Source organism: Morus notabilis, unplaced genomic scaffold (assembly GCF_000414095.1).
Source record: "Morus notabilis unplaced genomic scaffold, ASM41409v2 Scaffold229, whole genome shotgun sequence".
Lineage (NCBI taxonomy): Eukaryota > Viridiplantae > Streptophyta > Magnoliopsida > Rosales > Moraceae > Morus > Morus notabilis.
The window spans coordinates 393,923-421,881 of NW_010362793.1; the positions used below are offsets into that span (position 1 = coordinate 393,923).

At 34.2% G+C, this 27,959-nt stretch overlaps 3 protein-coding genes across 5 annotated transcripts; 2 read left to right on the forward strand and 1 right to left on the reverse strand.

The window, feature by feature from the left end:
- Window positions 1–817: 817 nt before the first annotated feature.
- LOC21398138 (50S ribosomal protein L7/L12) lies at window positions 818–6,200 on the forward strand. 2 transcript variants are annotated; one of them, XM_010102916.2, is made up of 2 exons: window positions 818–1,193; window positions 5,466–6,200. In XM_010102916.2, the coding sequence occupies exon 2, from the start codon at window positions 5,530–5,532 to the stop codon at window positions 6,112–6,114; it is 585 nt and encodes a 194-aa protein (XP_010101218.1). In that variant the 5' UTR covers window positions 818–1,193; window positions 5,466–5,529; the 3' UTR covers window positions 6,115–6,200. The 2 variants fall into 2 exon arrangements, with proteins under 2 accessions (XP_010101218.1, XP_024024497.1); XM_024168729.1 differs by lacking the exon at window positions 818–1,193 and adding an exon at window positions 4,588–4,719.
- A 6,180-nt stretch (window positions 6,201–12,380) lies between these two features.
- LOC21398139 (serine/threonine-protein kinase ATM) lies at window positions 12,381–16,379 on the forward strand. The gene is made up of 2 exons (XM_010102917.2): window positions 12,381–12,499; window positions 12,717–16,379. Exon 2 carries the CDS (start codon window positions 12,790–12,792, stop codon window positions 16,105–16,107), a length of 3,318 nt encoding a protein of 1,105 aa, XP_010101219.1. The 5' UTR covers window positions 12,381–12,499; window positions 12,717–12,789; the 3' UTR covers window positions 16,108–16,379.
- A 474-nt stretch (window positions 16,380–16,853) lies between these two features.
- On the reverse strand, window positions 16,854–25,877 carry LOC21398140 (pantothenate kinase 2). Of its 2 annotated transcripts, none has more exons than XM_024168728.1 (23): window positions 25,764–25,877; window positions 24,759–25,170; window positions 24,188–24,397; window positions 24,038–24,096; window positions 23,392–23,508; window positions 23,093–23,212; window positions 22,900–22,994; window positions 22,707–22,800; window positions 22,323–22,454; window positions 21,864–21,976; window positions 21,514–21,706; window positions 20,342–20,550; window positions 20,130–20,174; window positions 19,944–19,992; window positions 19,600–19,682; window positions 19,363–19,479; window positions 19,069–19,132; window positions 18,746–18,892; window positions 18,501–18,659; window positions 18,210–18,293; window positions 17,699–17,893; window positions 17,479–17,550; window positions 16,854–17,290 (listed from the first exon to the last, which is right to left on the reverse strand). In XM_024168728.1, exons 2-23 carry the CDS (start codon window positions 25,045–25,047, stop codon window positions 17,201–17,203), a joined length of 2,736 nt encoding a protein of 911 aa, XP_024024496.1. In that variant the 5' UTR covers window positions 25,048–25,170; window positions 25,764–25,877; the 3' UTR covers window positions 16,854–17,200. The 2 variants fall into 2 exon arrangements, with proteins under 2 accessions (XP_024024496.1, XP_010101220.1); XM_010102918.2 differs by having other exon boundaries at window positions 24,185–24,397.
- Between the last annotated feature and the right edge of the window lie 2,082 nt (window positions 25,878–27,959).

Here is a 27,959-nt window from a genome sequence, read left to right on the forward strand (position 1 = left end):
CTCTTCGTTCGTTCCACGTTTCTTTTGTTTATACTTTGGACAAGATAAAGAAAAGTTATAGTTGTGTAGTTAGCATATTTTCATATTTTTAGAAGTGTCTGGTGAAATCAAATATTATTTAGATTGTGTAATAAGAAATAAAAAAAATATTATGATAAAATTTTAAACTTCTTATACAAAATTTGAAACTCTTTCTTTTATGGAAAGAAAACAACTGATAAAATTTTAAACATTATGATTGCTGTTTATCATGCAAGAACCTCTGTTCATACAGTATTGTCATTTTAATATTTTTGTCGTTTCTTTGCTAGTGTCTTTTGACTCTTGTTTGTTTGTTAGTTTTGCACTTTTCTCGTTGCTTTTGTTTCACTGTTATTTTTATTATTATTATTATTTCACTGTTATTTTTATTATTATTATTATTTTTTCAGATCGTTGCTGTTTTCATTTTCTGTCTTTTTTAAAACTGACAATTTAAATAGCGACACGATAATATAATTTAAAATTCACATAAAATTAATAGATTTAAATTTATTTTAAATAAGTACGGGTTAAAATCAAGTTAAATTTGTAAAACACGATTAAATAATGTGTTGTTTTTAAGTTAACATACCCACCTACAATTAACCCGTCATTATTTATTTATTAAATGTGTCGTATTTTAATAACACGAATAGATAAACCAATTACAACCCGTTTATTACATATTTTACAAATATATATATATTTTAAAACAAAAGGTTGTTACTTCATCTCTACCGGAGATATTTATTCAGAACAATTTAATAAACTAATAAACTAATAGTATACAAAACAATTAAACAAAAGGCTGAACAGTTAGAACTTGGAAGCAGGTTTTCCTCTCATTTTTTTTCCCTCTTTCCCCCGCCGCTCGCCTATTCCTTCTCCTCTACAGTCTCCACCGCCGCTCCTTCTCTTCTCTCCACCGCCGCTCCTCCTCTTCACGGTGGCCCTCTCTTTCTCTTAGAAGTCACCCACCCTTGCGGCCATACCTTTATTTATTCGCCTCGTCTTCTTCTTCTTCATCAGAAGTCACCCACCGCCGCTCCTCTCTTCTCTCCACCGCCGCTGCTTCTCATTTCTTCGTCAGATCGGCCTTCGTGAAGGCGTGTACTTCTCATGTCTTTGTCAGATCAGTCTTCAAAGGCTTGCATTCGGCAGCCTTGTTTCAGGTATTTCCCTTGTCCATTTTTTTTTTCGTTTTGATGATTTGATCTATGTTTGTGGTTTTTACTTCTTTTCGTGTTGATGATTTGATCTGTGTTTATGGTTTGGATTTATGATTTTTTGTTTATGGTTTGATCAATGTTTGTTCTGTGTTTGGATCGATGGTTTAATCAGTGTTTAGGAATATGGATTGGATTTGAGAGAGATTTAGGAATATGGTTTGTGTTTTCAGTTTTTTTAGGACCGATGGTTTAGGAATATGACTTAGGACCGATGGTTTAGGAATATGATTTAAGACTCATTTGTAATTTTAATATGAAATTCCTGAGAAACAGGCAATCCTTGAAGCTAGTAACTAGCTATTCTTAATTATTAGAAACAAAAAATCAAACATATCAGATTTATTAGTAACTAGCTATTCTTGCAATCCTCACTGGTATAAAGGACTAGCTTCTGATCCAGTTTTAACCTGTGCTAGCTGCTTCTTTTGACCATCTAAAGGCACATTTGGCCACATTTGTCGATGATAATTGATTGATTTTTCTCCCCTTTTTCTAGCTCTTTACGCTTTGCCATTTTGAAAATAAGTTTTACAGTTCTGCTTAGTTCATAGGACTTCATAAAAAGAAGTCATTGTTTATGTATTTTTATTGATATATATTGCATGAAGATGTTTTAGCCTGAATTGCGTGTTATTTCAGTTTAGACACAATGTTAGAATCAAACTTCTTGAATGTGCAAGTGTAATTTTTTTTTTCATTTTTATTTTTATTTTTATTTTTATTTTAGTAGACAGTTTGGATTATTTCTGGGAAAGTATAGGAAGATAAATCAGCGAAGAAAGTTTTCACTCTTTAACGAATCCAAAAAAGGTTCATCGAATTTCTATCTTATCAGGTTATATAGCATAACCAGTGACACCTATATTTCTTTTTATTATTATTATTAGAGAAAATACGTTATATAGCATAACCAAGGACTCCTTTCATGTATAGTTGCGTTCATACTCGTCGTTTTACGTATCTACTGTCATTCAAAATTAAAATTTTCTGGCCATTTATTAAAAGATCACCCCTATACATTGGGGTCTCAACGAAGAAATTCGGCATTTTTGCCATTAAAAACGGTGGCGTTTCTCTTTACATTCTCATAATTTTTTTTAACTGAAAATTTCATTAATAAATAACAAATTACATAAATAGTCGCAAATGACAACAACTTACAAGGTAATTCAACCCCGGACATTGATTGAATCCACTAATAAAAACAGATGAAGCATAAAGACGAACACAAGTATCGAGACCTAATGAGAATATACCTGCTTGGCACAAATAAAAGCGAGGTCGACCAGCCCGTTTTCAAGCATTTTTATAGGTATAAAAGGTAATATCTTATTTCTATATGTTTATTTTTATTAAATTTTAATCTATCATGATATAATAAACATAATTTTTGATGTAGCAGAAGTGTAGGATAAAACTCGTAGTCCCTTGATTCATAGAGAATACTGGAAAAACGAGTGTGTGAGTATTTCGTTAATTCAAAAAAAAAAAAACAAGCATAGAGAGATAATAATCTCTGAAATTCTATTAATCAACCATTACAAAATAAAAGTAAAGTTAATCCTCTTTAACTAAAGACTTTTGAAATTGAAATTAAAAAAATCTTGCCCTATTTAAAATTGGAATTCAAATTAAAGCATCTTATCCCCGAAATTCAAATTAAAGAATCTTATCCTATTTTAAAAATTTGAAATTAAAATTGGAGATTGGTTGTTGTGATACAACTCCCAAAGCTTCTTTCTTCGTTGCATCATTCCCTCCGGCGATTCGTCCTCGAATCTAAAGTTGGCTTCCATTGATTTGAGCGAAGAATATTCTGCTTTACAAATTCTAAAGGACCCAATTTTGTTGCGAATAACTTGAAGAAATCGTTGAAATGATGCTTTTGGAAAAATCCTCTTTAATATTGGTCCTTCATCGACCGGAATAGGAAAAAAAAAAAAAAAAAAAAAAACATCATTCAGGAAATCATCTTCACCAAAGGAGTCTTCGTCAAAGATTGGTGGCGGCTCGAACGGATCATCTTCAATCACATCTTTAACAATGGTTGGTGGTGGAACCGCATGCCAAAGGGAGAAGTTCAACTTTTGCGGCAGTGGCAACCACAGGTGCGGCCTGGTGAGGAACACTTCTGCGAATTGGGGTTATCCCGAAACAAAAATTGGTACATAATCGATTAGGCTTGGATATCAAATGATATAGCAGAAGCGTAGATAAAACCTGTAGTCAATTGATTTACAAGTGGCTCGTTCATTTCACCGATTCGAGTTTTTAATTTTAGGTTTTTATTCTCAGAAAATGTCACATCTAATTTTTTCTGCTACAGTGAAAAGTTCTCAAAAAATGTCACATCTCAATTCGAATTGAAAACTCGAATCTGCAAAGTGAATGAGGCCAAAGAATATTAAAAACCCGAAAATACGAGTATTTGGTTGATTAAAAAAATACCAAAAAAAAAGCAAAAAGAGATAATAATCTCTGAAATTATATTAGGGCTCGTTTAGTTTGATGATTCGAGATTTTAATTTGAGTTGAAATGTAATTTTATGTGAGAGTTTTTTACTGTAATAAAAAAGTTAAAAGTGACTGTTTCTGAGAGCTTTTTACTGTAACAAAATTCAAATTTTAAACTCGAATCGGTGAAATGAACAGAACCTTAATCAATCAATTGAAAAATAAACGTGTAACTAATGCCCAGAGGATTCAAACTTGTCCAATCTAGAATTGAAATTCAAATTATAGGAAACTAAACCTATTCAAAAATCAAAATAAAACCTAATCTGAAAAAGAATCAAATCTAATTTTTGATTAATCCCAATTAAATTTTAGAAAATTATTGTTAACGCATCCAAAGTTTACCCCTTCTCTAAGTTATCCCCTTTTCTTTCCTTACCATTTTCTTTTTAGGCTATTAGCATTATTAGTCTCTAGATAATAGGCATTGTGTCACTTTAGTTCTTGAATTCCCAATTTTAATAAAGTAGTCCTTAATTTTTTATTTTTTATTGCAATTTTACTCTCTAACATTAAAATTGATGAGTGACTTTTAAAATTTCGTCCAACAATGAATATAACATTTTACATTCAGTGCAACTAACTCATAGAAAATTTTAATAACTAAACTATTCAATGCGATTATTTCTATGAAATTTTTATAATCCTTTCTTAATTTTAATGTTATGATCAAAACAACTAAAAAAAAAATCCGAAACTCATTTAGTAAAATTAAAAATTTAAAGATCAAGTTTATCAAAAAAAAAAAAAATTCAAAATGACAGAACGCATAATTAACGCTCTTCACAAAACGCAAAATTAACCCTCTTCCAAAAAAAAAAAAAAAAAAAAAAATCTCATAACAATTTCTCTCTCGCTCACCAAACATAAGCTTACCAGCTTAGTGGCGCCACTCTCCTCCTCTTTCTCGCTCGCGGAAGGAGATCAAAGTCATCTCTTTTTCTATTTCTTTCAGGTGCTTTAAAATTTGAGTAGCTTGTGTTGTTGATACATGATTTGTTTTGTTTCGTTGCATTTTATAATCTAATTTTTGGTGGGCAATTGTTCTTCTGCGGGGAAATAAATACCCAGTAGTATACAAAGTGAAACTCAAACTCATTAAGACGAAATTTCATCACCTGGGCATACCACCATTCGCGTTTTCCTTTCCCTTATTGATTGATTTTTTTTTTTGAATTCTCGGAAACATATTTTTCTGAATCATTTGTTGCTTCCATTTCGATTTGTTTGGAAAAGCTGTTATAAGATTTAGACATGATTTTTTTTTTTTGAGGTTTTGTTTCTAAATAGTTCTTCTCCTTTCCCTGTGATCGTTATTACACGGTACGGACTGAAGTTATTCGTGTGATGTTACCACACCCACCAACTGTTTGTGTAAACGCCTTACTTAAAAAAACTGTTTCAAACGCGTTTAAATGGTGAGAATTCTTTGAAAAACGAGTTTTTGGTTTCTTTTATAACTACCTTTTGAGAAAGCGCATTTTGAGATCAATTCTATTTCCTGCAAATGAAGTCCACCAGATAAAGTTGTGGATAAAAAGAGGAATTCTTTTCGTTTCATATTATGGCGTTGCAATTGCTCGGTTGAAATGCAAAAGTGTTGAGTACAATTTGAATTTTCGCAGAAAATGTTGATGTGAATAAAGATCGAATCTTTTTCGATAAATATGATGATGTTGCAACTGCTCGGTTGAAATGCAGGTCACGTAAAAGTTTGTAGCATTCTGTTCTTCATGAGATATTGCTCTCATAGATACACAACGCTATGAGGATTTTCGCGCTCGTTAGATCATTTCGTGGCGGTTCGACCCTGCTCTGGAAAGTAACAGGGCCTTTGCAGCATCGTTCCTTTCAACATGATTTCATTCCGAGGGATCCAAATGCCAAGCCAAAGAAGTACAAGTATCCGGCATTCTACAACCCATACGGTCCAAGACCGTCACCCTCAGAGAAAATCATTCAGCTTGCTGAACAGATTGTGGAATTAACCCCCGAAGAACGCTGCCAAATTGGTCCTGCTCTAGCACAGAAGCTAACCCTTCCTAAGCTGCAGCACATATCGACAGAAGGCCTGGACTTGGGTGCACAAGCAGGGCCGGCTGGTGGCGCCAAAGCTGAAGAGAAGAAAGCGGAGAAGACAGCGTTTGATGTGAAGTTGGAGAAGTTTGATGCAGCGGCGAAGATTAAAGTGATTAAGGAAGTCAGGGCTTTTACCAATCTGGGATTGAAGGAGGCTAAAGATCTGGTTGAGAAAGTACCTGTTTTGCTTAAACAAGGAGTTACTAAAGAAGAGGCAGCAGAGATCATTGAGAAAATAAAGGCTGCTGGAGGAGTTGCAACTATGGAGTAGAGTCTCAGTTTCTTTGACGTTTATTTTTCCAGCATTATGATTTTGGAAATTTCTTATATTCCAAATCTGAATTTTTGTAATGCGGGTGGATGCTCAGTGACCATTGGTAGAAGATTAAAAAGGAATAATTATTAGACTTGTATCTGATTTGAATCGGGTTTTCCATTCGAACATGTGTTTCTTTTCTTTTTTTTTTCTTTTTTTTCCCCCTCCTATTTGGTTTTTATATGAGAGATGGTAACCAACCCCAGATTTAGATGTTCGGTGGATAAATCTCACCATTGAAAATGATTCTCACAGCCACAAAACAAATGTTTTGAGGCACCCGAGTGTGGTGGCTTCGCGGTAAAAGATTGTTGTGGACTTAAGTTTGTGGTTAGAGGATCGAGTGTTGAGTGGTCCTAAGTTGACGCGCTTGGCACTCTTCATCTAGGGATAGGGGTCACATTAGGGCCTTCAACGAGTATTCGTGTCAAATGTTTACGATAGCTCCTAAGTTGACGCGCTTGGCACTCTTCATCTAGGGATAGGGGTCACATTAGGGCCTTCAACGAGTATTCGTGTCAAATGTTTACGATAGCTCCTAAGTTGACGCGCTTGGCACTCTTCATCTAGGGATAGGGGTCACATTAAGGCCTTCAACGAGTATTCGTGTCAAATGTTTACGATAGCTCCTAAGTTGACGCGCTTGGCACTCTTCATCTAGGGATAGGGGTCACATTAAGGCCTTCAACGAGTATTCGTGTCAAATGTTTACGATAGCTCTTTTGGTAACGTTCATGGGGTATGTTGACACCCAAGAAGGTATGCTATTGCTAATGCAATCTTTTGATAAGCAATTTAAATGCTCATCTGAAGAGGAAGCATAACATTTATGTCTTCGTGATATTTTCGTTCTTAATATTCTTTTAATATATTAACTTAAAAGGATCAAATTTTAAGAGAATGCCACAAAATTAAATAAGTGATTTAAGAGGGACATAATATCCAATTTTTCCTTTCAAACAAATATCCAATTTTTTTTTTCCTTTTTTTGGGATAAATATGATGGACCTTTTGTCTTCGGCCCAAAGCTTAGTCATGCTTAAAAATGCTTAAAAATGAAAGTCCGTCATGATAAACATGGAAATATGAACAGAAAAAAAGAAAAATACCGTTTAAAAGTGTATGGATTAGATTTCTACCCTTCACTTTTAATTAATAATATTTGTAGTCAAATAAATATACTAGTAAAAGAGTATTAATTAATAATAAAAGGTAAAAATTCAGACTTATTTACTCATAGGGTAAATTATGTGATTTTCTCAAATATATATGAACCTACTTTTATTACTAAGCCATGTTTAAGGCCATATAAGAAATTGAAATCTCTAGTCCCATTGCACCCCTACAAAGGGAAAAAAAAACGAAAAAAAGAAAAAGAAAAGGTTTATCTTTTTAGAAAAGTCATGATTCTTTTTAAGCAATAATGTGATGGAGTCAACAAAAAAAAAAAAGAGTGGATATTATATCATTGTTGTATCTAAAGCAACTAACTTTGAGAGAGAAAAAAAAAAAAAAGAAAAGAAAGAAAAGACAATCAACTGTTTGTTAGTTCTAATCCAGCAAGAGAAACTGTTTTGTTAGCTCTAAAATTCACTATTGAAGTCAAAGATGAAAGAGCCAACAAGAAATATACATTGATAGGATAAACATTTAAACAATATTTTGAATAGCCAATGAAAGAGGATTTACCTTTAAAATAATATCCAACTTCATATACATAGCTAAAAGATTATTGATATAATCTTGGATCCGTTACATTCTCTCATAATCATAAAATCATCTAAAAGTAAATAGGAATTTAATATACAAAATATATAATAATTCTATTGCAACTAAATATCAAATTACATAAATAGTCTTTATTTATTTATTTTGATGGGGCTCTAAAATCATAACACGACAATCCAAGCTTCGATGCCAGCCGTGGCATCAACATCTCAGCATATTCAGCGGGGACAAATGGAAAGATCACTGGATCTTTGGTTTATTTTCTGTTTTTTTTTTCTTTTCTTTTTTAAATACTAGTTTTTGTGACACGCTTTGCACATATTGCCGTGTGTGTCACATGAGCAATTTATTAGAAAAACTCATTTTGATTTTAAACACATATTAGTAGAAGAGATTTAAAAAATTATATATATGTACAATTGTTGATGAAACGCATTAAAAAAATATATTTTAAAAAATAAATATATCAAAATGTGTGTTTCAATTACAATGTTGTTTTTGTTGAATGATGTATTTTCATAAATAAAATCAAACATGCTAAAATAAATATTTTGATATGGACAAATTAAATAAAAAACTAATTAGAGTGTACATATGAAAAAGAAAAAGATGTTTACGTAAGTGCATATATAAGCGTCATTATTTCAGTATCTTTTTCGATTTTTAAAAAAATATAAACATATTTAAAAAAAGACATAAAATATTATAAGAATGGGAAAAATGTTTGCTTAAAGTGTTATTCAAGGAAAAATATTGCAGTGGAGTAATAAAGAAAAAAAAAAGTCAAACACATGTAATCTAAAATATATGGAGGATTGTAAGAAAATTACTTGAGTAAACATATATTTGTAAAAAATTTTGACTCAGAAATTAAAGAGAAGAAAAATAATTTAGCGAAATAGATTTGAAAATACATGTGAAAAAAAGATCGAAAAATTAGAAGAAATATAGATAAAGGCCAATCATGTAAATAAAAAATAATTGAGGAGTGAAGAATTAAAGTAAAGTAAAAAAAAAAAAAAGAGAACATTAAGTGCCCCTACGTGTCAGCCTTAAAAGCGCGGAAAAAAGAGTATTCTAATACAAATTATTGAGAGCACTTTTTAGTATTTTTAAAATTTAATCGATTAAATAGTTGATATTTTTTAATATAATAGATATTTTCTAATTGGCAAGATAAATAGTTGATATTTTTAGATATAATAGATGGTTCTTTTTTAATTAGTAATATAACAAAACAAACCTTGTATTTATGTGGAGCTGAGGAGGATAATTATGAAATTGTTTTTTTTAATGATTTTCAATTATGAAATTGTTTTATTAAATATAAAATGAACGATTTTTTTTTTTTTTTGCTGAATAAATATAAAAGGAGCATGTGATAAAATAAATGTGAAAGCAAAAGGGGCAAAGGACAAAAACATATAATTTATGCCAAAAATGGTAAGAGATCCCAATAGTACCGTTTATCTTTGGACTTTGGTAAATCATTTAGGAAGATAAAATGGTAAGATATCTCGTTAGTGGCCGTTTTTTTATTTTTTTCACAGTCATGTGGCACGATTAGTCTCATTGTGAAACGCCTTTTCCATTTTTATTTTATTGAAACTCCTTTTTTTCTTTTAAAGAGAATTTTCATTTCATCTATACTGATTAAAGTAGTATAACGTGAATGTGGAGTCCAAATCTGTTATTTCTGTTGTTTTTCTATTTTAGTGGCTGTTTCCTCCCTTATTATTTATTATGTCATTTAAATTTATAAATCTAACCATATAAATAGAAGTAAATTATTAAAAGTACTTAAGCAAATCACAAATTGTCAAAATTTAATTAAATAGACAGCCATTGAGACATGAATATGGGACAACGATCTTTATTCTTGTGAATAAAGGCATAACTCTCAATTGAAACCGCTTCCACTGGTACAATCTAATCACACTCAATAGGTAAAAGGGATAATGTATTAAATAATAGATTTATGAAATTACATTAGTAAATAACATATTTTAAAATTATTTGAAGTAGATAACGTATTTTAAAATTATTTGAAGTAAATAACAGTTTACTGCGTAAATGTTTCATTTACGACTATTAAAAAGATATTTTTCCGCATAAATTATCTTTTTATGACTGGTAAAAAGATATTTTCTTCATGTAAATAAAGATGTCTTACCACGTAAATTTATTTTTACCGGTCATAAATGAAATATTTACACGGTAAATTACTATTTACTTTAAATAGTTTTAAGATATGCTATTTACTTAATTTAGTTTAAAAAAAATCAGCTACTTATTACAATTTTCGTAAGTAAAATGTATGCTAGAGGCCCAAAAATAAGAAATACCTCGGCGCATTAAGAACAAACTCATATAAAAAGTCTTTTTTTTATCAAAATCCTGCAATTGATAGAAACTTTCGATTGATTGAGAGGCATAACAATGTTGTAGCACAAATGCCATAACATAAACTCCATATTAGAGAACAAAATAAAGACCCAAAAGGTAGATAACTACCTCTATTATTACAAGAGAAAGGCAGTAAAATAACTAAAACACACTAAATCTAAAAAATAAAAATATCATAATTTTTATTTGACAAACACATAATTTAAAACAAAAAGGTAAAAGCCAAGTAACAACAACGAAAACTCTGGTGACAAGTCGACCACCGTTAAGAATGGACAAGAAAACTGTAACACTGTTGGCGACACAAAAGAGATCCTAAAAAAAAAGAGTGAGCCTCTAATGTGAGAGAACCACAAGTCGCCGCCCTCCTCTGCTGACTAGGGAGGATGCCCCCTTCATTGATCCTCCATTCCACAAAGACCAAAGTCTCCAAAGAGAAAAGAACTCTTACGTCGGCACGCCGCCTGTATGCTATCTCAGAGAGAGATGCCGCCTCTAGGCAGCACCAAACTCCAGCCTTTAGAACTCCCTTGTTGAGACAAAGCATTTACACCAAAAAATAAAAAGAATAAACCCTAACAGAGGGAAAGAAAGTGAGTAGGTGAAACGCCTTTTTAAGTATTCTGAACTCTTATTATTATTATTTTTTATTGAACCTCATTTTATAAAATTAGACTCTATTAAATATTAACTTAAATTTTAACCGCTTAGATTATTATTATTATTTATTATCTAAATCTAAAGTCCCATAAATTTGGGGTGTGTTCATTAATAGCTTGCGAGAATATTTGCGCATCTCATTTTAATCTCGAATATTTATTTTTAAAAGTGTAGCTATCTTATAAATGTCAAGGCTATATTAATCTCGGATATACACTTTAACACTCTATAAACTTTATTTAAAGGCTAAGTCTAGCACAATAATAACACATTGTTTTAAAAGGAATATAATGGTTAGAAAGACAAAACAAATCTAAAAAATAAATATAAATAAAAATTAATTAATATTGGATGGAATGGAATCTGACTTTTTATTATAATAGGGCCGTTTACTTCGCTGATTCGAGTTTATAATTCGAATTGAGATGTGATTTTATGTGAGAGCTTTTTACTGTAGCAAAAAAGTTAGATGTGACTGTTTATGAGAGCTTTTTACTGTAACAAAACTCGAATCGGCGAAATGAACGGGGCCATAAACATAGATTTTAAAAGTTAACGTGAGAGAAATGCAGAATGTCACTCAAATGATTCTATCTTTACATTTATATCAGTTAATGTTATAAACGTAAGTGGCATAAATATAAAATTCTTACATTTCGGTGACACATCATAAAATTTTGTTAATTATAAATAAAATTGAGAATCAAAATAAATACAAGTAAATATTCTTTAGAATTCATAAAGAATGAAAATAAATTCTATAAATTACTTTTACCCTATGAATCGAAAAAAAATGTAGGTCCAGTTTCTCACCATAAGGTCTAATGAAAATCACATTTGTTTAAAAAAATATATAAAATATATATTTTTAATATAAATTTAACGGTTTAAAACTTGAATCTTATTAATAATTTATTAAGACTTTTTCTGGTAAATCTCTTTACCAATAGAGTCAGTTTTTAACTGTTAAATTTTATTAAAATCACGTTAAATTAAAAATTTATATAGAAAAAATAATTTTTAATACAAAATTAACAGTTAAAAAATAAAAAACTAATTGTAAGTTATTTTTTTCTACTTCTATTCAAAGAAACTTTCTTATTTATTTTTTTCAATGTCTATTACGGAATCCGAAAAAAAAAGCTTATAGAGAATTTACTTTTTTTTTTGGTAAGAAAATAGGATTTACTTTTTTTTTTTTGCTAATCGAAAATAGGATTTACTTGATTAGATAATGTTATTGACTCGGTAAAATCAAATGAATCGAAAGACATGATAGTGACTTTGGTACGCAACTTTTCAGAAGCCACAGGAAAGAACCTTTCATTTTTTTAGTACACACACTCATCACACTTCTCTCTCTCTCCTCACAATATGTGCCGTATCTGTTGCTTAAATAATTTTTCATTTTCTCAGAGCTGAAAAAAATAAATTTTTAGCTTATTCCCACTTTAAACACAAACTCTCTCTCTCCTCAGCATAATTTTCTGTACTTTCTAATTTCTGTTTCCTTCAAGCTTCTTTTACTCAAATCACTACCATTCAGGTAAATCTTTTATTTTTATTTTATTTTATTTTATTTTTTTTGTGTTTTTGGGCTCTTTATTTTTCATTCTGTGTTAAACACTAGTTTATTTTTGCTCTTATCTTGTTAAAGTTTGCATCTTTATTTAGTTTGTTTGTCCATTGGATCTTCCATGAATATAAAGCTCTCTCTGTTATTTTTTTAAAGTTATTTTTCTTTTGTTCTTCTTGTTGATCAGCTTTGAAGTGATTATTAGAAGTTATGGTGAAGTGGGAAAATTAGGTGAAGAAGTTTCCAGAACATTTTTGGGAATGGAGGAGAATCCCCAAGCCCCAGAAACCCTAGAGGCCGAAAACCCAGGTGAGAAAACTCCAAAAGAAGCTTCTGGGTCTTCTTGTATAACTGAAAGTTTCTCTGGGTTAGCTCCTATTTTTGACATTCCCATTGAAGCAAATGTTGATACTAAGAATGTGGAATTGGAATCCCAAATAGTAGAAGTTGAAAAAAGAATTGATGGTGGTGGAAAGGAGATGGGATTTTTGGTCAATAATGATTGTGTTGATAGGGCAAAAGAGGCAAAAAGGGATTTAACTAAGTCGCCATTATGTGAAGAGGAAAATGAGGCTAAATTCGGTTTGGTACAGTCACAATCAGAAGGGAAATTAGTTGACTTGGGAAGAAATGGAGATGAGGATTTTGGAGGTATAGAGATGGTTCAAGATGAGGGTACAAGTGAAGATAAAAAGTTGGAATCAAATGTGATTGATTCATCTAGGAAGATAGGTGTTTCGACTGAGGGTATATCGCTGTTTGTCGAAATTAGTGGCTTTCCTAGTAGACACACACAGAAGGATGTTGATGTAGGAAATTCTTCTCCTTTGATGAATACTAAGGAGAAGTTAAAAGAAGATGCTGGTGAAGAGCAAGGAGAGAGTATTGATAATCGAGAATGTGATTTTTTGGTGGGTGATATTGTATGGGTTCAAACCAAAAATCAAACATGGTGGCCGGGAAAGATTCACGATCCTAAAGAGGCGCCAAAATATGCTACAAGGAGTGGCAAGGGGGACGATCTACTAGTCGGGTATTATGGAATCAGCCACTTTGCCTGGTGCCGTTCATCTCAATTGAATCCTTTTCATGAGAACTTCGAGCGGAAGTCAGGGGAAAATGGGGCTAGAATCTTTCTTGGAGCTGTGGAGAAAGCTGTTGACGAGTTTGGTAGGCGTGTGAAGCGGGAGATGACTTGTTCATGTGCTTCGGTGCATGATCAACTGTCTGCTGATGAGGCATTAGTTGTTGAAGAAGTTCTAAAGCCCGAGCTCAAATCTGGCAGACTTGGAGAATTTTCAGTCACTTGTTTCGAACCTGTAATGTTTCTTGAACATCTCAAATATCTTGCGGAGGTTGTTTCCATGCCTCACATGCTTGATTTTACTGTCACACATAATCGCCTATCAGCGTTCTATTGCTCTGTTGGCCATAGGCAACTGCCAATGCGTATACTTGCAGAAAAGAAAGAAACTGAAGAGGATAAAATTTTTGGGCTAGAGAGTAACGTTGCTAAAGAAGGTTTTGTGTCCAGTGAATCTAGGAAGAGAAAGAGGAAGAGAGATTCTGAAGCTAAAGTTGAAGATATTGCTCGCAAGAAAGAGGGGGTGATTGACACAGAATTAGAGAATGAGGGTGTGATTGACACAGGATTAGAGAAAGAGGGTGTGATCGACACAGGATTCAATTCAAGAGAGCGGAAGAAGAGCAGGTACTTGTCTTATCCATACACAAACTGGGAGCAGAAAGGCGCAGCTGGAATGGATGGCCCCAAGGTTCAAAAAGTTACTCCGGAAGCAAGCACGGCCGTTAGCAAAAGTAACATAAGCAATGGAGAGAAGTTTTGGAGGAAATGGTATAGGAGATTTACTGGTGCGAGTCACATACCTACGGGTTCAGAGTTAACAACTGCAGCTTCAGCTGAGCTGCTTTGTGAACTTCGTTCTGCTGCCGTCGACTGTCTACATCCGAATGGAAATAACAACTTTGATCCGATTTGCTGGTTTCTGTCCAGATTCAGGATTTCAGTGTTTAATGAGGAGTCTGTTGGGAATGAGGCTAATGGTGCTGAATCTTGCTGGTCAGGAGACAATGCGCTGGAGAACTTGCAAGTGATCCTCCCCGATAAACCCAAGCGAAAGAGATCAAAGAAAAAGGAAAATTCATCGCAGGTTGAGCATACCATCCACTCGTCGAATGCGATCGGAAGTACAGAATCTGGTGTACAGGACGTGGATGAGAGTCGCGATCCATCTTTGGGACAAGATTCTTCAATGATAAAGAAAAATGGTGAACCAAATTCAGTGAGATTAAAGACTAAAGCCCTTTCTGGGCTGTCAGATGTGAGTAAAAGCATTGCCACTAATGGCTTATCAGTAAGAGGTGCGTCAGAGATAGGCCCTGCCTTAAAGAACAACAAAGCTAAGCAAAGGAAGAAAAGGAAAGGTGAAGTAGTGAATGGAGATTGTCTTCAGGCCAAACTAACAACCGGTATACCAGACTTGAATGGAAGCAGTGCTGCCCCGAGCTTATTGGCTGATGACCCGCAGGTCATGAGTCACGTTACTTTGGAGGTCAAAACCGAGCCGCTGAAGAAAGTGGAGAAAGAAGCTGCTTTAGAGGATTCGAATGCGAATACCACTGCTGGCTTATTAGACATTCATGGAAATAATGCTAAACCTGGCACACTAGTGGTAGATCTACGGGTTCCTGGAGAGGCTTCAGCATGTTTGAATAATGATTACACTGCGGATCTACAAGATATTGCCAAGGACCGACCTACATGCGGTCTGCCCTCAGAAGGTAAACCGGTGACAATTGGCCAACTCTTGGGAGAAGGTAAACCGGGTCGAAAAAAGAGAAAGAGAAAGGAGAAAGAAGCACCGAAAAATATACCGGATTTGAATGGAGCCAGCACTGAATCCAACTCATTAGGGAAGGAAAGTCAGGAGACTACTAATGGCCTTGCTCCGCCAGCTAAACCCATGCGAAAAAGGCGGAGGCGAAAAGAACAAGTTGCTTTGAATTATCCAAGAAATATATCGATTTCTTGGAGAGCAGATATGAATCTAAGTTATAACCGAATGGAAACCAACAGAGACACTATAGGGACTGCTCTTCTCTTGACCTTTGCCCCGGGAGTTCCAATGCCTTCAGGAGAAGATTTGGTCTCAACATTTTCAAAGTTTGGAACGCTGAAAGAATCCGAGACTCGGTTTTTGAAAGATCCGGGCAGCGCCCAAATTGTGTTTACAAAAAGTGCTGATGCTACAGAAGCATTAAAGAGTATAGAGAAAAACAACCCTTTTGGTGCAGCCCTTGTCAACTACAGGCTCCATCATCTCCCAAGTGTGTCCAGGACATTAGAAACCAACCGAAATTCGGGTGCAACTCTGGCCTCTTCAACTCAGGTGCCTGCCGCGCCTCCCCTCGATTTCATAAGGCAGAACCTTCAGATGATGACGTCGATGCTCGAGACGTCAGGCGACAATCTCTCACCGGAGATGAGAGCCAAGTTGGAGGCTGAGGTTAAAGGGCTTCTCAGTAAGGTGAGCTCCATGGCTGGTTCTTGCTCTTGAGTCTTAACTTGAACTTGAAGTGGGGTGAAATGCTTTTTCCAAGGCTGGTTTCTAATTGGACTGTTGTTTTATTTTATTTTATTGTTTTAAATGTAGTTTTTATTAGCTGCTGCCTTTTTGATTAACTCTCTCATCTCAATATGTTGTTATAATTGGAATGGTTTTAGCTTGTTCCATCCAATGAGAGAGAGTTCATAAGCAATGGCTCATAAACTAGGAATCTCCATGTATCACTACCAGTTCAGTTTCCCTTTATTTATTTGCTTGTCTCTCGTTTTCTCATAGTTTATTGCGTCCCTCTTCACTGTTTGTTTTTCACTTGAAGTTGAAGAGTGATCATGTGGTTTCACCAATTGGGTCCATCAAATTAACAGTGGGCTTTTGGGTCCAACAGGTTGGGCTCGCCATTTGAAAGTAATAGAATCCCTTCATTATTTGCGTGTAATGAGGTTATAATCCCATAAGATTAATACCATTTTTGACCGGGCATTTCTCGCTGGTTTATTATTATTATTTTGAGAGGAAATTAATGATTTATAAGAAAAAGGGATAAATCAAAAGGAAAAAAAAGAAAAGGTTATGGACATTTTTTTTTTTGGAAGAAGATTAAAAAAACTGTCATTTGTGCAAATACCATGATAATAGCCATTTCTCTACTTAAACACTTCGACCTTTCCGTCTGAAGTTGGACAAAAAAAAAGGTTTAGGGACTTTTTTTTTTTGGAAGAAGATTAAAAAAACTGTCATTTGTGCAAATACCATGATAATAGCCATTTCTCTACTTAAACACTTCGACCTTTCCGTCTGAAGTTGGACCTAGTTGTATGAATACATCACACTATACGTATTGTTACAAGATTAAACATTGCATGCATTTTCATAACTCTACCTCCCAAGTCCTCTAACAAGGTGAAAGTTGCATGTAATGGAACTGATGTTTTCCATCTGAATAGTAGTTTTGCTGTTGAACGAAAATCAGAAGCGTATAAACTATTTGATGATTGGACATAGACCCACAAATCCTTTTTTGAGGACCTCTCAATCTCTTGAAAGATTTGGTATAATTTCAACTACTTGTCAACGCTAACTTTGCTTAACGTGCCGGTTCATATCGGCATACGCAGTCGTATATGTTTCCCTTGATCAGTTTTTCTGCCAGCCTTTGATTCTTCACCATTGCAAGCTGCAAAATAATCCACGATGTTAACACAAAGAGTTCATAAATTTGGCAAAATGAAAATGGCTTGTTGGGAAACTAACTTTTAAGTTTTTCATTCAATAAAGTCCCAAAAACCATGTGAAAAGCTGAGGGAAAAGGAGAGGGGAAATCGGTTTTACAAACCGAAAGATGGTAGTAGAAAGAATTCTAACCTTCAAAGCATTGCATTTAAACCGAGCGTTGAAGTTGGTATGCAAAGCTCTGCCCATTCCTTCCAAGATAATCTGCAATGCACAATTTTATGTCATCAGAGTATAATTTATGTACTTTTCCATTTTTAATTTGCCGCCATTTTTTCTCAACATAAGAGGACCAACAGAGAAATATGAAAACATTTAAAGGGTTTGTCTATTAGCAAGTCAGTAGTCATACCAAATCAGCATCTTTTGCAGCGGCAGCTAACTCAGAGCTGACCTGCCTCAAGTCTATGCAAGGACTTCCACACCCATTCTCAACAACCATCAAAGGAACTAGAGAAGAACTTTCTTTAGAACCATCTTGGCCACTGACCATTGCATCGACAAGTAAGCCTCCTGCTTCTGCAGCTCGGCGGAGAACGTCGCAATGCTGTGGAACAAGAAAAATATCAGTTGCCCATGTTTTGCCTAATTATATGACAGCACGTTTATCGTGTTCAAATTATCATGGAAATTTAGTTTTGCACTCATGTACGCAAGTATTTTCGATATCATGGTGTCAATTTAATTAAATTAACCAATAAATAGAAAAGGAAAAATCTTCTCTACAAATCATTCATGGTGGAATAAGAGAAAAATCAAAAAGCAAAAACTGTGACTTGAGTGCAAAGGCACTTGGATTTTGTTTTAAAGCACATATAAATGCCTAGAAATGTAAATGAAGAAATGAATGCACTAAAACCCACCTTGGCAGCTTCAGCTACAATATCAGGAAGCTCCATAGCAGTGACATCATTTAGAGCAGGGAGTGAATTTGCAACCAAAACAACCTACAAAATAATGTCTTAAAATTTCTCATTATGTAATTTAAATAAAGGTAAAGAGTCGAGATAAAACTGCAGCAAGACACACTTATCTCGCCATTGTTAATCATAATAGTACATGCACAACAATTAAGGAACTTAATCTCATGGGAAGTAGGGGAATTGAAGATAGAAATTATTACGCACTAGTCATGATATTTAAAGGAAACCTACCTCAGTTCCACGGCGAAGGAGTTCACGCGCTAGCGGAAGCATCCCTAGAACAACATCGGCACCTGAATTATCCACAAAGAGTAGAGCTCTCTTATGCGGCCGAGGTTTCTGGTCACCAGATCCCAACATTCTTTCTTTAAAGACATCAAAGTCATCCACCTAATCACATGGAAAAAAAGGGTCATGACAACTAGCAGCAAAACGTAGGAAAATAGGTAGAAATAATGAGTCATTGCTCCACTTACCCTCCATGGTCTTTGCATCTTATCACGACTCATTCGATAAATTTCGATAATGGTCCCCTTATTATAGAGATCCACACAGGCACGGGATCCCCAGTCGAAAATGTTGGCTGCAAGAACACCTTCAATGAGGGTAAGCAGTCTAGCTTCCTGAAAATCAAAGAGGGTTTCGAACTTTTAGAAGTACGAATATTCGACCAAACTTTCACCTACAGAAACTGCTTTCAAGCAACATGAGTGGGCTAGACTTTATATAAAAGTATTTCAGAGTTCAACATGGTTGAACAATAAGAAGGGCAAAAGTTTAAGATTAACTTGATATGTACCTCACTCATACTATCAAGCTCCATCAACAGGTCAGGTAAAACAGCAAGTGATGCCTCATTTTCCCTGTCACATCCAAGGCACAATTATGAGAGAAGGAACTAAAAAAACACCACTTTTTGAACAGAGAAAAATGCTTGCTTAGAATATTCACAATCATCTACAAGTGAAATAAACTTGTGTGCAAACATAAAAACTGAGTCATATAAGTGGCCCTGAAGTTTGTCACTAAAGATCAAAGGCCAAAAGGAAAGGAAGGGAAAGGGGGAAAAAAAAAAGGTAAACATATTCTTCACCTCTGTTTTATACTTCTATAGGCGTCAACAAACTGGAACTCCCTTAAACATTCTTCCCTCAATTCCAGCAAATTGGCCAACCCCAGCTTTCCATATGCAGTAGGCTCCTCCATCAACCTATAACCAGTTGTTAAATGGAACAAGTTGACATATGAACATTTTCTTGTACTTTTCATATTGCTTCAACAACAATTATGCAACAATCATGAGGAATGGTTTCCAAGACAGTAAAGTTACCGTGCCAAGTGAGCAGAAAATGCTCGTGCAAAAGCGTCACCCCTTCTTTTAGCATCTTCAGTTCCACCTTCACTTGCCACTGCCTACCATGTTTACAATAGAAAGAAAATTATGAAGGCAATGAATGTTCAACAAAGGCGAATGTGCAAGGTCCGGATTAATAAACCTTTTGCGCCGTTGGGGCTCTAGAAAGGTGAAAATAAGTACATTAGCATAAGAGAGCATGGCATTTTCTCTACAGTTTCTAAGAGAAATTTGGTTAATCTAATAAAAAATTGTGTCGACATGTTGGATAGAGATAGGAGACCTTTTTTGGAGTGTTTTCAGAAGAATATTATGCTTACCTTGTCAACGAGGTCTGGTAGATGCTCAGACAGCACAGTAAACCAATACCTACAGCACAATAAACAGTCAAAGTAAGCCAATATGATGAAGAATAACTTATTTAGGAAATCTTAATTGGAGATATGGTTAAAACTGTAATTTAATATGGTTTTCAAAGATAAGTAGATATTATAGTGGGTACTCACTCCAATTCCCCGTGATCTGTGAGATCAATGGTGTTAGGCTCATACCTGTAGCCATGCAAGTGATATATAAGCCAGAAAGATAACTAATCGAAAAGCTATATCATATCAAACATCATAATAGAAACATGATAGGCTAACTAACGATGCCATCTCCACACAATTTTTTGGTGATTAATCTTAGAGAATCAATTCCATTTTGTAATTTAACTCACATTTTTGGGTCTGCCAAGAGGGGAAACACCTCCAGTGTTGGCACTAGATGGAGAACCCCGACGTTTAAAGCGCTGGCATCAGAACGAAGTGTACCTCCCTTGGATGAAGGAACTTCAAAGCCTCCAAGCCCAGTAGTTCCAGGTGGGGCCATTGGCACTGGAGCAATAATCTCAGTTCCCTTCAGCACAAACTTCTCCATCCACGAGATCTGCACGCGAGGACTCCAAATAATACAAAAAAGAACACGAGACAATTTAAAATGAGCCATATTAAAATGAATATTTTACATGATCTTCAATTATAGCATAGTCAAACTGAGCTATAAACTATTAAGTTCAACAGCAAGACGTGTGCCTATGGCCCCATGCTATCAAGGTAATTTACCAAATCAAACACAATACCTGATGTGAAAAAGGAATGGCTTTTCTTTCTTTTTGGAATCAAAACCGACCCAAATAAGAACAGAAAGTTCTTTTTTTGGGTGGAATGTACACAGAAGAGCCGTGTTCTTGAAGAACGTAGTAAAAAGCTAGTGTGTCAAAAGAAATAAACTAGATTTTCAGTACCTGAGAAAGTAATTTCAAATAGCAGCCCCAACGGGGTGCATGAAATCAATGGCTAGTTCTAGCACGGACTGATGTGCTTGAACACGTACATAGAAACCATTATCATCCACAAAGGTGACTAGATTTGATTGCTAAAACTTCAGTTACCCAGTATGGCAAGCTTAACAATTGCCTTATCCAAGCTGGAGCAGTTTCTTGGCAACTTCATCAACATATATTCTGAACCCTTCGCTTTTAATTAAAGCAAAGTTGAGTGCAGAAAACTAACTCTAATAGAATATATACCCATCTAGTTGCTTCAAGAATCTAATCCCGCTTGCTTTCTGATATGTTATGCTTTGGATAAACAACAACAACAACAACAACAACAACAACAACAACAACAACAATAATAAAATGTTATTCCAAGAATCCCTGCAATATACTTAATTCTCCACCTTTCTATTTCATAAAATAACTTGTGGGGCCCTCCTATGGAAAATGGGATAACAACCAACTTTGAACCCAACAATTTAGCATTACTTTGGATACATGGTCAGGAAAAAAATTAAAAAGATAAGTAAATGATTAGCAGCCCCATGTTAGGTTTTGCCAACTTTGCTTACCTTCTCATTCAGATCCCCTAGTGGTGGACCATGTATCTTTCCTCCGGTATACGGTGCACCCATTGGGAACCTTTCAACTAACTGATGAACCATCACATCATCAAGGCCATGCTTTTCATGGCTCATGAATGCACCTAAAGCTCCCAGAAACCCTTCATGCCGCAAGAACATCGCTTGTGCCTCTCCCTTTGACCTACCAAATAAAATAACATTTTAAAATCTGACAAAAATATGCCCGAGTTTATAAAGAAATGAAATTTTCGGATAACATTTGTCCGTAAAATAGAAAAGAGAATAAGCGAGGAAGAAGTATAATTTCTTTGAGTCAGTCTGAAATATAAACTACTTACCAAAACTTAACTGCAAAGGAGATAGTGTCCATGGTATAAGCATGACCCCTTATGAAAAATCCTCCAAAAAATATTCGTTTAAGACCAAACCGCAGTGCATTTAAATAAGATATCTGTAGCAGAAAAAGTCTAATCAGACTAATATAAGCCATGGCATCGGTAAATTGGTTATTGGATCATAATATTCCACACAACAACAGAGAAAACATATAATGAACTTCACAAACGAAAAGGAATGATATATGACACAAACAAAACTCTCCTAGAAAAAGACGTAACATAAAATGCAGCAAATATCTACAAGCATGTAAGTAGAAGAGGTGGATAAAAGGTTATCTTTAATAGACACGAGTTCATCTCTCTCTCTCTCTCTCTCTTTTTTTCCCTTGAGACACTACATTGAAGGCCTTACTGAATATTTTCTTAACATATCATAAATTTTTGTAATTGAAAACTTACCTGTCCAATATTATACGAAATCATTCGTAAGAGAGATAAGGAAATATCTTCAGGCCTGTAGTCTCCAAGCTCCTTATTTTCAGAAATAGCCTTTCCAAAACTAGAAGCAATGGTTGATGCAGAGAGACCAATCTGTGATATGACGTAAGATTAAGTGATGCTTACTCATGCAAATAAAAACGAGAATAAAATGATCCACACTTCGAGCCCGTTTGGTTTATGGATTAGAATTATGAGATTAGAACCATTTTTTATTTACGTGTATTTTTTGTGAGAGAAAATACCGGGCTCTTCAAGCTCCCCTCCCCCCCCGCAAATTCTTAGCCTACTGCCCCAGTCTCATAGTGCACAAATGCTACTAGCGAGAAGGTCAAGAGGACATACCTTTGAGTAATCCATTCCCCCATAAATGTCCCCAACAAGCATGTCTATAGTCCTGTTATCTCCTCGTTGACTCAGCTCTAACAACTCATCGAAACTGGAAGGGGATCAAATTAGCAGAAGTTGCTGAAGATGATCAATAGAGGTAGCAAAACAAGAATTATTAGAACGGTCTTAATTCAAACATTGAGATAACCTCTTGCACTTAGTTAGTAGCCTTCCCAAGCCCCAGTAAGTACCACCACCGACATTTGTCCCACTAACCCGCTGAAATTTACCATCTCCGTCAACCTATACCAAAGTCGAGTTAATAATACATCTTAGGCATTACTTATATTGAAGTTCTTGAGAATCAAAAGAAACAAGGAGAGGGGAAAGGCCAAGTGTACCTTGATCATACTAACACCAGATCCAATGTTCACAAGAAGATAGGGAAACAATTCATTATGATCAATCTGCACAAATTCTTTCTGACCTTCCCTATGCGTGAAAGCTTCATGACGAATTGCCTACTAAAAGAATTATGGGAGTATCCAATCAACGTTCTTATTATTGGAGGTAAAATAATAAAAATGCACCCAAAAATAATAAAACAGATGTAACAAATGGTATTTTTTCTCGTGGCAAACCACATGAACTAAAGATCAACCCAATGTAATAAGAGATGCAATATTGAGCGAACGTCCACCTTTAACAAAAAGTTGGCTCCTGCAACAAGACAATCCATTTCATCTTCTTTGTCAAGAGTAACACCCAGCCTTTGTCTGAAAAAGTCTGCAAACTTGTATGCCCCACCACCTGTGGCCTTCTCACAAGCATCAACTAGTTATTACTACATGAACCGATAACACAAAACCAGATAACTTAAGCTTTTTGACTTAAAATCATCATCCATGAAGCAACCACTATATGTATTTATTGAATTCGACACTGATGAGACATCAAAACTCCAACCTCATAATAATAGGCGAGTCAATAGAAAAATGCTAAATTGATCGCCTAAAAGATGAACTAGGAACTTGAAAAGGCCCTTGTAGCACATAAGCATGGTGCTTATGAGTGATTCACAAACACATAGCCATTGAATAGATTGATATTACTATGGACAATTATTCAGGTTTTCAAGATATAATCTATTATGGGTAAACAAGAGTTGACCTTGATGAGTTCAGACTAGATTTTTTGCCCCTTGCCTATTTGTCCATTTTAGGAGCATTTTGGATTCTGATCAACAATAATTATTTTTTGCATAGAATTTCAAAAGAACTGACCTGAACTTGCATTTCTAATCAACTACTAACTGAAAAGAAAGAACAGTCGTAAGCATGAAATACCTTGATTGTGGCATTTTCATTGGTCGGAGCATCAGTAAGCCAAGAATGTGAATCAATTCCTATCCATGAGAAGTAAAGCATGATATTAGAGTCTATAACAGACTAAATTAAATAAAAGACGATGAAAGGGGGCTGTTATGATAATACCACCATGGTGAAGCCGCTTGGAATATATAAAGTCTAAACACTCATTAATCTTGTGTGTCTCAAACTTCACAAAATGAAGTCTTCCCCCAAGAATGGGGTAGCTTCTCCGGTTACCATTGGAAATCCCCAACCTCTCCTTCACATTCTTTTTCCTCTTATCATCAGTAGAATGATCCTCATGCCTTGAAAAGTATACCAACTTGATGAGAGATCCTACCAACATTTTCACATTAGTTTTTCGATATTTCACGAAAACACTTAAAGTGTCCCAGCAAGAACTAAACATCAACACCATTTAACCAAAGAAAAATTCAAATCTAACACAAGTTTAAAATATATATATATATATATATATATTTTTTTTTTTTCCGGGCAATGATCAATCATGGCTAAATCAGAATTATGCTTTAAAGAACACACACATACCATTTTTATACACCTCTATTCATGTCAAATTACATAATAATCACAAAAGTTAAGTACGCCCATATGAGGAAATCATACGAATGAAAATCTAACGGTTCTGAATTTTCCGAAAAGCAAAAGATGTGAACATGAATTTTAACTGACACACCTCCAATGTCCAAAGCCAGATGAGAAGATATGTCATCAGACTGATTAGGGAGAAGAATAGTGGGATCTCTCTCCTCAGAATTTCCTTGAATGGCAGCTTTGCTAAGATCAAGCTGTGGCCGAGAGCTCGACCGGTGAATGGAACTGCCAGCAGGAGGAGCCATGTTGTTGTCTCTCTCCCTCTCCCTCTCCTTGTCTTCAGGCTTGTTTTTATCCAAACTGACCTCTTCTCTCCTCTCCTCTTTTATATCGTTAGTTTCAAGAATTGGGCTTTCTCTTGGACCAGCCATCAATCTCTCTCTCTCTCTCTTTCTCTCTCTAAATCCCACAAATTCCTCACTGCTCAGCTAGCTACCAACCCCAACCACAACAAAAGCAACAATTGGTAGGCCTTGTGTGGTAAAACACTTGTCCTATAGCCAATCAATATACCATTTGTTTTAAATGAGAATAAAGTTATGTAAATAATTGAACAAACAAAGTGGATATGCTAATGAAGGGAAAAGAACAATATTATATGTGTAAAATAAAGAAAGGACTATTTAACATTGACTTCCAAGCTACTTAAACAAATACCCAGATGGTGAAATTCATTTTTTCTCAATTTCAATTTGGAAAAGGAAGAAAATGGATAATTGAGTTAAAAAGTTACCAACTTTCTTACGTTTCTGGTCTACCACAATAGATGGCATTAAATGGTCATAGTAAAGAAAATGTTATATTTGAGAGGGGAAAAAAAAAACTGTTCTTTACGCATAAAGGGAAAAAAAAGGAAAAGAAAACAGATTGATCATGAACAAAAATATAAGAAAAGCATAAATTAAAATATCTGTTCAGAAGGAGAAACTGGTGTGGATGAGTGAAAAGGATGGGTTAAACTGATGATACAGAAGGAACTAGCAGAAAAAACATATCAATAACAATCTTTTTCTTTTTATGGAAATATCAATAACAATCTTATGAATATTAGGAAAAGTAAAGTAAGGAAAAAAAAAAAAAAACAGACCTTAGATCGTGCGGTTTAGAAGGAGTTCGAGGATTTTGAGGGAGGACTCCACAAAATTATGGGAGTCTTCTTTTTCTGTTGTGGATTTGGATCACTGCTGTATGGAGGTTCTTGTCTAAATCATATATTGGATCTTTTCTTAAGAGTAAATTAGACTTTTGTACTCATTTTTAATTTTTTTATACTACGCTAAATTTTTAATTTTAATAAATTGCACAAAATTTAAAAAGGTAACAATTGAAGTCCAAACAATATCAAATTAACAATTTGAAATATGAGATTTATACGTGAGTTTACTTAGAGATTGGTCGGTAGATATACTTAAAATTTAAATTATAATTCTGTTCGGTAATTTTTTCTTATAAAAAATTTGAATTAAAAATTTGTTTATTAATAGTTTTCTCATAAAAAATTAAAATTAAAATTTAAATCACATTTTAAATACACTTTGTCAATAGACCGTTAAAAAATGATAAATTTATTTTTAGGCCTCGTTTATTTTACCGATTTGAGTTTTCAGTTTTAAGTTTATACAGTAAAAAGCTCTCAGAAAATGTTACATTAACTTTTTCTACTATAGTGAAAAGTCCTCAAAAAATGTTACATTTCAACTCAAATTAAAAACTCGAATCTATAAAGTGAACGATGCCTTAATGTGTGAATCTCATGTCTCAACTCTCAATTTATTAAACTCTAATTACTACTGAATACTGATTTTTGAAGTTTGGTGTGTAATTTGTTAAATTATAAGCTTTAGGTGTATTATGTAAGAAATGAAAAATTTATGCAAAAGTACAATTTACTAAAAGAAAATCAAAAAATCATTATTGATCCTTCTCTAGGCCATTTCGAACTCGCATCACAAGCGCGTGACATCCGCTTGTCGCCGCCTCCACCTCTGGCACTGCTTACTAGGCAATGTTCCTCAGTTCAGATAAACTAAAAAAAAAAAAAAAAAACCAACGAACGACGACAACAACTCCAGTTTCTCAGTCAGAGCGCCTTTTTGATTGCGAAGTCTTTTTTTTTTTTTTTTTTTTTTTTTTTTTCCTCTCTATTTATAAGCAAATAAAAACTTTACAATTGTTGTTGGTTGAAATGTCAATGTATTTGTTGTGTTATTCCTCGCTAAATTCTAAGGACTTGACCTGCGTTAACATGGAAGTCAATCCATTACTTTTTGGAGCCATATCCATATATATATATTTATTTAATTTTATTTTGAGATAATAATAAAAAGGGACTCCCTCGTGCAGAGCTTTTCTAACAATACAATTATTTTTGACTGTTTTATTTAATTAAAATTATATTAAATTAAAAAAATATATAAAATAGATAATTTTTAATATAATTATTATTTTAATCTTATAAGAAAAATCCCCTAAAAGGAATTGAAAATGAATTTTTAGTAGAGAAAGAAGTTCATCTCGTATTCACTGGTCTTATTTCTGACTGTTTAATCTAATTAAAATTATATTTTTATTTTAATGAGCTTGAACCCATTAAACACATGATTCTTCTATTGACATATCTCAACTCCAATACAACTTTTGTAAATTCCATAGGATACCCTTTTGCGTTTTATGTTCCCACTCAAAAGAAATGAACTCCATCTGTTTTAGTTGGATAACTGCCAAAATCAAATTCCAATTAAACATTCATGATTCGACCAGGAATATGTAACGCCCTAAAAAATTAAACATGTTTAATTATGTTAAACTATGAATTATTAGTGTGCCTAATTTAATTTTCACAATTAATCAATGAACTTTAAATTATTTTCAGTATTTATAATTTCACCTTAAAAGTTTTTGAAAATACACTTAAATTTTAATGCATTTTTTTTTCATTTTTCATTTTCTTTTCTTTTTCCTTTTTCTTTTTTTTCTTTTCTTTTTTTTTCTTTTCCCCGTTTCCCTTCCCGTGCAGCCCAGCCCCCCCACTCTCCTTCTTTTTCTTTTTTTTTTCTTCCTTCTTCTCTAGTGAGACACCAGCGCCAGCCCCCCCTCTCTCTATTTTCTTCCACCGCCGGCCACCTCGTTCTCCGGGCTTTCTCTCGCCGGCGTTCTCTCTCTCTCCCTTGCTCTTTCTCCGGATTTCTCTCTCTCCCTCTCTCTCTCTCGGCAGTTTGGCCGAGAACCACCACACAAAAAAAAAAAAAAAACAAAAAACGGAGAAATTGAGGGAGACAAAGCT

Coding starts and splice junctions, on each gene's coding strand:
- LOC21398138 (XM_010102916.2), top strand. CDS start 5,530: ATGAGGATTTTCGCGCTCGTTAGATCATTTCGTGGCGGTTCGACCCTG.
- LOC21398139 (XM_010102917.2), top strand. CDS start 12,790: ATGGAGGAGAATCCCCAAGCCCCAGAAACCCTAGAGGCCGAAAACCCA.
- LOC21398140 (XM_010102918.2), bottom strand. CDS start 25,047: ATGGCTGGTCCAAGAGAAAGCCCAATTCTTGAAACTAACGATATAAAA. Junction 22,455..22,706: donor GGGGAATGGATTACTCAAAG/GTATGTCCTCTT, acceptor GTCATATCACAG/ATTGGTCTCTCTGCATCAAC. Junction 19,683..19,943: donor TACCAGACCTCGTTGACAAG/GTAAGCATAATA, acceptor TAAACATGGTAG/GCAGTGGCAAGTGAAGGTGG.